A 10,818-nucleotide genomic window follows, 5' to 3' on the forward strand; every position below is an offset into this window, starting at 1 on the left:
CAAGTCCAGAGGCTTCACTCCCAGGGCCATTTTCTCTGACACGTGGGATAGTCTTCTTGACTAACTCCTAGCTTTTATCACTACTCTGGATTATTCTTTCCCTCTATTTCTGGGGTTGTTTTTGTGGGGTGTGTGTGTATGAAAGTAGGATTCCTCTCCACCACTGCCCTCCACTCACCCTCGCCATCGTGCTCTCCTTCCCAAGGGCTAGAAGGAGCTGGAAGGCAATAGAAAATGCGGGAAACACTGGGCTTCTGTCTTGCCTCCCCAACTCTGGTTCTCTGATTCCTAATCCTTCCTTCCCCAAACTTTCCTCCCATCTCACAGACATGGCAGCAACCCTGGGGGGGGGGGGGGGGGGTAAGAAAATAGAAAAGAAGTATTCATTGGTGGTGCTGGAGGGAAGCAGTGTAGGACTAGAGGGAAGGTTGGAGTAATGGAGGGGCCAGGCTGGGAAGCCCAAGTCCCAAAAAGACTCATCCCTAACGAACAACACTTTCATTTATCTGTGGGAGCTTCCTCAACAGAGTCCCTCGGTGAGATCTAAGTGTCAGGTTCCCTCTGTGGACTCTCGCTAGCCAGGAGCTCTCCCATCTGAGATGAGGTCGGAAATAACCGACCCCTGCTTGATTTTGCAACCCCATCTCCCTTCGCGCCGCGCGGGGCTTCCCGAGCCTGGGTTCCGGCTGACTCTCCCCCTCCCTACTTCTCCTCGGCTTCAAGTAGGCGGATCTCCCTCCTCCTCTTCTCCTAGATTGGCCGGGAGAACTCACCAATGGGGAGCTCTGAGAGGCGGACCTACAGCGCCAGCAGCTAGAGGAAGACCAGCAAATTTCAAGTTGGCTGCGATGTGAGCTCTGCGTGGGGGAGGGGCAGCAGGTAAGGCTCCGTCCTGGTGGCTCTGACCTGGTTCTGTCCCTCACCTCCCGATCTAGCTCACCAGGGCCAAGCTGCGAGATAGATAGACAACGCTTTCCGGCAGCCTGTTGGATCTAGCCCCCTCTGGTTTCCTACTCTTCTTTCCCTTTCTCTTCAGGGCTCCCATTGCTGTACTGATTATATACCAGAGAACTGCAGTTTTCATTCGTGCATAGGGGAGAGATGTTAAAGCACAAAGTGAGGAAGGCTCACTCTTGTATCTCTGACTCTTTGCTATGGCATCAGCTTCCCCCGAATCTATTCGTATTATTCCCTTGTCTAAGAGTCTGACAAACTCCTGTTATCTATCAGGACTTAGCTGAAATATTACCTCCTACCTGTAGCTTTCCTGGACTATCTTTTTCTTCTTTTTCTTTCTTTCTTTTTTGTTTGTTTGTTTTTTTTTTTTTTCAGAATTAACCCTTCCCCAGTCTGACGATAGTATTTTATGCATACCTCTCCATTAGAGCCCCTAGCGCGCTCTCTAATGTGTCTGTTCTTCTGAGAATATAAGGTTTTGTAGGCAGGTTCTTGTACCTAATATGAAGTGCCCAATAAAGGTTAATTGAATGGAATTGATTGGGAAGGCAGAATTTAAACTCCTAACGTAATTGGGGAACAACTAATAAAAGACAAAATACAATACAATACAATATCTAATTAAGATCTCTTAAATTAGTGGTTTGTAATATAATTGCTCCCACAGTCAAGAGAGGGGAGAAAACTAGGAGGACTGGGATGGTAAGGGGAGACTTGATGAATCATAAGGTCTCGCAGTTTGGAAGAGCCCTCAGAAATCATGTATTCACTCATTCATTCATTCATTCAACAGATATTTATTGAGCACCTACTATATGCCAGACATACGCTAGACAATGGGGATCATAGTGAATCCTCTACTTTAGACATGCATCCTTCCTATGATAAACTGTATTTAGTAAATTGTTATCCAGCTTCTATTTTAAAGAGGACTCCCTATCTCACTTTGCAGGTTATTCCATTTTTGGATATTTGTTCTTCAATTAATATCCAACAAATATTCTAAACAAATATATAGCTCAACGAAATGCATTCCTCACTTTCATTGTAAAAGAGGGGGAGCTGTCCTGGTTAGGAACATGGATTTGAATTCCAGTAGCATTCTTAAAAATAAAACCATCCCGGGGCGCCTGGGTGGCTCAGTTGTTTAAGCGACTGCCTTCCGCTCAGGTCATGATCCTGGAGTCCCGGGATCGAGTCCTGCATCGGGCTCCCTGCTCAGTGGGGAGTCTGCTTCTCCCTCTGACTCTCCCCCTCTCATGCTCTCTATCACTCTCTCTCTCAATAAATAAATAAAAATCTTTTAAATAAATAAATAAAAATAAAACCATCCCTTTTGGCTTCTGATTAGAGAAGTAATATACATTTATTCTAGAAAATTTGGAAACACATAAAGGTATAAATCAAAATGCCTATTATTCTAGAAAATTTGGAAACACATAAAGGTATAAATCAAAATGCTTATTATTTCATGAGCATGATCTAGTGATAACCATTATTATTACTTTATTTTCTTCTTATTATTATTTTTAAAGATTTTATTTATTTTTTTGACAGAGAGAGACACAGCGAGAGAGGGAGCACAAGCAGGGGGAGTGGGAGAGGGAGAAGCAGGCTTCCTGCGGAGCAGAGAGCCCGATGCGGGGCCCGATGTGGGGCCCAATCCCAGGACGCTGGGATCACGGCCCGAGCTGAAGGCAGACGCCCAACGACTGAGCACCCATGCGCCCCCATTATTATTACTTTAATACTTATCCTTTCAATTTCTTTTCTTCATATATACATATATATGTGTATGTGTATATTATGTAAATCAGGCTATACAACAAATACAATTTTATATCATGTTTCCCTCCACTTTATATTGTGAACTTTTTTTTTGCTTTTAAATATTATTTGAAGTCATTTTTCTTTCTTTCTACATAGCGGTCTAAAATGGGCATTTGACTTTTTTTGACCATTCATTCTTCGTTGGACCATTTAGGTTATTTCAGAAGTTTTGCTACCATGGATAGCTCTATGATGACCATCCTTGTACTTACATATCTGACGATTTCTTTAGGATAGATTTTTTTAAAGTAGGATTATTGGATTAAGGATATGATGATTTAAGAGGCTGTTGATTCAAGTGGCCAAATTGCTCCCCTGACAGACTGTGTATAAACACAATCCTTCCAATGAGGTATGAGAGTGCCCATCTCAAAAAAAACTGGCAGTCTGATTATTTTTTAAGTCCTTGTCAATTTGATAAGTGAAGACTGGTTTTACTAATCATTCTTTTGTCAATTGCCTATTCATGTCCTTTGCACAGTTATTCTATTGGTATGATTTTTTTTATTTGAATTTCCATGAGTTCTTATATAATGAGGGTTAACTCCTTGTCTTATTTATCATAAATATAGCAAATCCAAAATATTAGAGTACAAATTAGAGTGCTAGAGCCTCAGTCTCTGGATCTCTTTTTTCTCTGTTCACATCTACTCCATTAGGCATTCCAGGCAGTCTCATGGCTTGAAATATCTGTATATTGATAACTCTACGAGAATGTAAGCTCCATTTAAATTCCATGGACACAGCAGTTTTTGTTTGTTTTGCTCGCTGCTATATCCTAGCACTTGGAATAGTGCCTGGCATATAACAAGCACTCAGTAAATATTTGTTGAATGAATTAAGATGGTTTTATTATTATTATTCCCATTTATAGATGAGGAAACAGGTTTAGAGATATTAAATTAATTGCTGAAGGTTGTGTAGCTGGGAAATGACAGAACTGGAATTCAAATCCACGTTCTTAACTGCTACAGGTACTGCCTTTCTGAAATTTGATGTAATGGTTTTTCTGTATGTTTTGTTGAAACTGGCTTCTTAATTTCTACCACAATATAGTTACTAGAGTGAGTATCATGTATATGAGATGTTGTTTGGGGGAAGGAGAGTACAAGGATGAGCTCTAGAGAGGATTGACGATAAGGAAAAGCAGTTTGGGACCAGATTATGGAAGACCCTAAATATCCTCAAGAATTTAGACTCAATCACAATCTTCAATAGAAGAGACACACCGTAGATTCCTGACCTGAGTTGGGTAGAAATGGATGGTTTATAGTTTCCAACCACCAGTTTATTGCCTCAATTAAATAAAATTTTGTCTTCCTTTTACCTCATATCCTTGGGGGTTACTTGGTTAGTGTCTGGAAATGGAATTTGATTTGTCTAACCTCAAAGCTTACAACCTTTTCTTGACTCCTTACTGCTTTGCGATCAAACCAGCTCCCATCCCCACTGCTAGAACTATGTCTGTCAGGTGGAAAGCTACCTAAACCAGTTGGTTAGCGTGTCCTTTCCCTTGAAAGGGCCTGAAGACATGCTCACAAATTCTTTCTCTTTCTCTAGTGTCCATGAGACATCCTTTCTCCCCTAATATGTTCTTTCAATCAGATCACAGTTTAATCTGTTAACTAACAGCCATTTTTTCCTCACATTTTTTGTTGAACCTTAAACTTTCCAAATTCCTCAGACACACATATTCTACCCTCTCCTTCCTGCTACATATTATTAATCTCATCTACTATTCTGTTGCTATATTTTTAATTTTTAAATTATTATTTTTCTCTTATTAAAAAAGCAATACCTATTCAGTATAGAAAACACACTTTAAAGTACACATAACCACCCCCTCCAAAAACCACACAAATCCCATCACCTCAAATTAGCCAACATTAATTTTCGGTATGTATCCTTCAAGAACAACTTTTTTTCATCATAAATGTGTATGTGCATATAAAACAATGTATATGTGTGTGTTTGACAAAATAGATGACCTTATACATATTTCTAAATCATTTTTTTTCACCAACTAGGGCATTTTGTTGAGCCATATATTTCTTGTTTAGAGTATTTGTTGGATATTAATTGAAGAACAAATATCCAAAAATGGAATAACTTGCAAAGTGAGATAGGGAGTCCTCTTACTAAAGATGTGTAAATAGAAACTGTATAACAATTTACTAAATAAGGTTTATCAGAGGAAGGCTATAAGTCTAGAGTAGAGGATTCACTATAATCCCTGTTGTCTAGCATTGTGTCTGGCATATAGTAAATGCTCAATAATTATTTGCTGAATGAATGAATACATGATTTCTGAGGGCTCTTCCAAACTTGAGACCTTGTGATTCATCAAGCCTCCTTTCACCATCCCAGTCTTCCTAGCTTTCTCCCTTCTCCCATCTTATTTAGGGTACGTACCCTTCCTAGCAACGTAATTTAATATTGTTGATGTTGACCTTGGTCACCAGACTGAGGTAGTGTTTGTCCAGGTTCTCCACTGTAGAGTTACTCTCCCCTTTCCTAAGTTGAATTAGACAAAATTCCTTATATATCACCCACACTTAGGGAGTGGAAAGTTATACTCCCCCTCTTCAGGGTGGAGTCTACATAATTTATTTGGAATTCTACATGAGAGGTTTGTCTTCCCCCCTCCCATGTATTAACTTATTTAATCATTTATTTATATCAGTGTGGACTCATAGATATTTGTTTTATACTATGGGGTTATAATCTAATACTACTTTATTTTATTGCTCAAATTCTTCCAGCTTTGGCCATTGGGAGCTCTTTCGGTTGACTCTTATGCCCTTTTGACATAGCCCCACCGATGTGTGTGTGTGTGTCGTTGTTGTGAGTACTTCTTTGCTTTCTGGCGCGAGAAGATGCTTCCAGCTCACGTTATATATTTCCTGCCCCAGCCCTAGAACCAGCCATTTCTCCAAGAAGCCCTGGTTCCTTTTGTTGGAAAATGGTATTAGAAACCAAGATCTGGCTGCTAGATGTGCTCTTTGTCACTGGAATATCATTTCTTGCAAGTTTCATTTTCATTTGATAACTTTATCCTCCATCCTATCTGCCTCTGACTGGCCCCTCAAGATTGATGACAGGAAGCAAAGTTCAGTTCAGTAGCAGAAGGAACTTTCAGTTCATCAGAGTTGATCACTATGGGATGGGCTGCCTTGGGAGAGAATGGACACCCTCTCTCCAGGAAATGCCACTGGAATTTAAATGACTAATAACTTACAGAGTGGAGTACTGCATTGGGAGGGAATTTAGACTAGGTAATTCTATCGGTCCTTCCAATTCTAAGATTCTATGCTTCTAAGCTGTATTTTAAAAAAAATAAATTGATTGTAATGGTTCTCCTCACTCCTACCTCCCACCACTGACAGTGAGACTAATGACTTATCCCTGTGCCCCCACAGTGCCTGGCACACTACCTTTTCCATAGTAGGTGCTCAGGGAATGTTTTGCTGAAAGTCATTGCATTGGATTGCCCTGGGGCCTGGTTGGGCGTGGAAAGTCAGGGAGAGAAAGAATTCAAAGATTATATGGAGATATGCAGACGGTGACAAATATCAAATTATCTCGGGGGTGGAGGGAAGTTTTATCCAAGGGTCTAATCACTCCCCCCCTTCTCTTCAATTTATTTGAGAAAGAGAGAGAGAGTGAGGGGGGCCAGAGGGAGAAAGGGAATCCAAGCAGACTCCCCACTGAGCGTGGAGCCAGTGCCGGGGCTCCATCTCACGACCCTGTTATCATGACCTGAGCCGAAATCAAAAGGCGGACGCTTAACCCACTGAGCCACCCAGGCACCCCCACTTTCCCTTTTGTTCTACAGTTACACTATGCTGCAATTATCTGTCCTGTTGGGACCATGTCTCACCCACGTCTGTATTTCCAGAAATACCCTGCCTGGTACAATGCCTTCCCCATCAAAATTTGTTGAATTACACTGGCTATTTGGGTCCTAAGGAGAAAAGATTGAGTGCCTTATACCTCTCTGGCTTCCCATCATTCTACTATACGTTTCTTTTTGTTTTTGTCTTTATCAGGTTTTTCTCACTGGATCACTGAATACTCAGGCCCCCTCCACCATGGCCAGTCGGGGTGGGGGCCGGGGTCGTGGCCGGGGCCAGCTGACCTTCAACATGGAGGCTGTGGGCATTGGGAAGGGGGATGCTCTGCCCCCACCCACCCTGCAGCCTTCTCCACTCTTCCCTGTGAGTGTCTGTCCCCCTTGTGTGTCCCTGGCTGACAGTATATGATCCTGGATTCCTCGTGGGCCACCATAACACTCATATTGCCCCTGCCTGTCTCTATGCTTCCAACTCACATGGGATGTTTTCCAGGCAAAGTAGTTTCTTACACTCCCAGCTCCCCAGCTTTCAAAATGCTGTATTGCTTCCCCCATTTTTCTTTGGCCCCCTGGTCAGTGGGAGCATTGGATTGAACTGGGGGGAGAGTCCCTTCTAGGTTTGTACTCTAGTGTTTTTTTTTCCCCTGGACTGACCACTGCCCCGCTTCCTTAGCCCTTGGAGTTCCGCCCAGTGCCCCTGCCCTCAGGAGAGGAAGGGGAGTATGTCCTGGCGCTGAAGCAGGAGCTGCGAGGGGCCATGAGGCAGCTCCCCTACTTCATCCGGCCAGCTGTCCCCAAGAGAGGTCAGTTGGAACGCGAGCATCATGTTCTGAGCGCCTTTCATGAGTAGTGCCCTATACACGGCACCACTGGGGGCCTGAGAGGCCAGGAGAGGTGCAGGAAGCTCACTGTCTAGCTGGGGAGATCATAACAATTACCCCCGCCTTTGAAATGCAGTCTAGTATCCGTGGTTTGTTCTGAGTCTCACGACAGTCTGGGGATAGTAAGAGGTTAAGCATCATGGTGCTCATTTCATAGGTTTAAATGGAATATATCAACGTGGTTAACAGGTCGGATATTACAGGCACCAAACAATCAGAAGGGAGGCTGATGCTGGGTGTCTGAGAAGCCCTCCTAAGGTTAGCAGGATTCTGGAGAGGCCAAGGAGACCAGGAGGAACCAGAGAAGGGGAGTCATTGGGAGGCTTGGGATAGTGGATATTTACCAACTGGTGTGGAAGTGCAGTGTTTGAGTGTATTGACAAACAGTGCTTTCCAGTTGAAGCCTTAGAAGCTGAAGCTCAGAGGGATGAAAGACTTGCCTGGTAGCCCCATTAACAAAGAGTAAAGGGAAGACTTGAACCCTGATCTCTTGCTCTTTAGTATACTTTCCAAAGTACCACACTACCTCTCAATATGGCCATGCCTTTGGGTTAAGGGAGATGACAAAAACAAAAATTTGGTGTGGCAAAGTGTTGAAGGTCCTCATGGAAGCTGACCCCCTGGGCTCTGGGTTTGGGGTGAAGGAACAGACAATGCCTGAGTATTGAGAGGGCTGGGCCCTCAGGAACAACCCTCTTCCGGGGCTCTGAAAGGATAAAACTTTGACCCTTGGCCTCTGACCCCTCAGATGTGGAGCGTTACTCAGACAAATATCAGATGTCAGGGCCGATTGACAATGCCATCGATTGGAACCCTGGTAGGTGATGGGCCCTTTCATTGACTGCCCTTTTTTTAAATCCTCAAGATGCCACAAGCCACCAACCCGCCCACCTTTCTCTGTTCCTCCCTGCACTCTACTCAGTATGTACAAACTGGAGCCCTAGATGTGCTCCAAAACACTCTCCGACTCTCCCTGAAAACCTATTAAAGAGCCCCACTTTCCTAGAGGTATCCAAGCCACAGTTTTGTTCTAAGCAACTTTGACCCAACCCCTTCCTTCCTCACCATTATCCTGTCTCTTACCTCTCCTTTAAAACCAGTTATTCATAGGAGACCCCAGGCAGGGTCTTACTGACTTTTATGTTCCTGCTATTCCCAGATTGGCGACGTTTACCCAGGGAGCTAAAGATCCGAGTGCGGAAGCTACAAAAGGAACGTGAGTGTATCTGGGAAAAGGAGGCAGAAGAGAGATTTCGTTCATCGGCTGGAGGGCCAGAGTCTGTGGGTGGTCTTGCCTGCCCTCCCAGTTCCTACCCACTCCACCCAGTATTGTAGCTGGACGCCATGGTGGCCACATGAGGGCAGCAGAGTGACATCGTCTGTGCGAGAGGGCGGGGTAGAAAGCTAATAAGGAAGTTTGCTCTCTGATGGTTCACCTTTTGATTCCTTGACCAGGGACCACCATCCTGATTCCCAAGAGGCCCCCTAAGAACACAGAAGATAAGGAAGAAACAATACAGAAACTAGAGGTAAGGAGGAAATGAGCACAGAGACCACCTGGACCCCAGACCCGTGCCCCGTCCTTTGGCCCATGTGTGCTTCATTCTTTCCCTTCTCTGAACTGAGTCTGAGTTTCTTCTTCTATTCATCTCCACATAAGACCCTGGAGAAAAAGGAGGAAGAAGTGACTTCAGAGGAAGATGAGGAGAAAGAAGAAGAAGAAGAGAAGGAAGAGGAAGAAGAAGAGGAGTATGATGAAGAAGAACATGAAGAGGTGAAAGGGCTCTCCTTCCAACCTCAGTTCCCATCTCTTCCTCATCAGCTCTGGGGGTCTCAACTCCACGCACCAGGGATGTTCCCTCTAGAGGGTTGGAGAGCCGAAGGAGATGTGCCCTGGAGGATCGTGCCCTCCACCTCACGTGTCCCTAGGCTCTTCTCAAGAGCAAACTGCAGCCAAAGGGACTTCCCAGGCCTGGGATGGTTTCATGGGGAGGGGAGGGGCCTGACACACCGGGAGGAAGGACAAGGCCGAAAGCAAGCCTGACTTTGATTTCTTTTTGTTCTGTTTCAGGAAACTGATTACATCATGTCGTATTTTGACAATGGAGAGGACTTTGGGGGTGACAGTGATGACAATATGGATGAGGCTATATACTGACAAAGGACCCTGAACAGCACCCTGGACCTTTGGATCTTTTTGGTTTAAGATACAGAGAGTAACTGTCCCTATTATTTGGTTTTGTGGGCAGGCAAATCATTTGCTTAGAGCCCAGATAAACTGTTTGGCCCTGGAGATAGGAATGGACAGTGATGACAGATAGCTCCCTTAAAGGGCCAAGGACCAATGTCTTAATTGTATGAAAGAAAGAAAGAAGGGTCAAAGAAATACTGGAGTTGTTAGAGCTGAGAGAGCTGTACATAAGCCCCCACCCACTTTTTTATAGTGAAAGATAATTGGGGGTGTGTGCAGTTAGGAGGAGTAAGGCCAGCTTTATATTTTTAAATAAAATGTTTTTATCTGCCTCTCTGTCCAGGGTGAGGCCTGGTGGGAGAGGCCTGGAGGAAAAAAGGGAGTGCCTAGCTGAGCCATTCTTTCCTTACCCATCAGAGTCCAATGTGACACACTGGGTGGGGGTTACAGCCTTCCTGTCCTTTACCCCTTCCCTCCACTCCCATGGTGAGACACATACTCCTGTTCTAGCCCTGCCAGGGAACATTCAGGAACTCATCTCTGAGGCTGCTCAGAGTGAGGAGTAGAGAAGAACAGCCCATGTCCTGAAGACCAGTTGGCTTCCGAACCTCTGGTCCTCAGGCCACGGGACATGGATTGTCTGTTTTCACATGTGTTCACAAGGACACGGGCCCTCTCTTTCCCACACTTGACCTTGATCTTGTCCTTGTTTACAAGGAAAGATTACAGCTATTTTTGTGAGAGAGAGTCAAGAAAGCCAGGTGCAGAGAGGGAGTAGGGAGGAGGTGCTGATTGTTCCTCAGCACACACCCTCTTCCAGGCCCGCCGGGGACCCCACATTGAAAGATAGGTTTGTGCAAGAGGAACCCCCATTCTCCACTTCCAGAAGCTGCTTTGTGGCTGAGTTGCAGTTTCCCTTTTGGTTCTTCCTTTGTGGAATTTAGGTAGACTTTCTCACTCCCTTCTTGGAGTAGAGGGGGTAGGCGGTATCGCTTTACAGGAAGTACGGAGGGTGGGGAGGAGGGGAGTGACTTAGGGACACTCAGCTCTGAGAGATGCTTTCTCGCCCACACAGCTCTCCCTGGGGTGAGGTCACTTCCCTAGGC

General features: G+C 44.6%; 1 protein-coding gene across 2 annotated transcripts; it reads left to right on the forward strand.

Moving 5' to 3' along the window:
- The first annotated feature begins 758 nt into the window (after positions 1 to 758).
- POLR3GL (RNA polymerase III subunit GL) lies at positions 759 to 10,044 on the forward strand. 2 transcript variants are annotated; one of them, XM_021688073.1, is made up of 8 exons: positions 759 to 879; positions 6,837 to 7,004; positions 7,314 to 7,443; positions 8,270 to 8,338; positions 8,681 to 8,737; positions 8,977 to 9,050; positions 9,182 to 9,295; positions 9,593 to 10,044. In XM_021688073.1, the coding sequence occupies exons 2-8, from the start codon at positions 6,879 to 6,881 to the stop codon at positions 9,677 to 9,679; spliced, it is 657 nt and encodes a 218-aa protein (XP_021543748.1). In that variant the 5' UTR covers positions 759 to 879; positions 6,837 to 6,878; the 3' UTR covers positions 9,680 to 10,044. The 2 variants fall into 2 exon arrangements, with proteins under 2 accessions (XP_021543748.1, XP_044770065.1); XM_044914130.1 differs by lacking the exon at positions 759 to 879 and having other exon boundaries at positions 6,807 to 7,004; positions 9,593 to 10,005.
- The last annotated feature ends 774 nt before the right edge of the window (positions 10,045 to 10,818 follow it).

This window comes from Neomonachus schauinslandi, chromosome 4 (assembly GCF_002201575.2).
Source record: "Neomonachus schauinslandi chromosome 4, ASM220157v2, whole genome shotgun sequence".
NCBI lineage: Eukaryota > Metazoa > Chordata > Mammalia > Carnivora > Phocidae > Neomonachus > Neomonachus schauinslandi.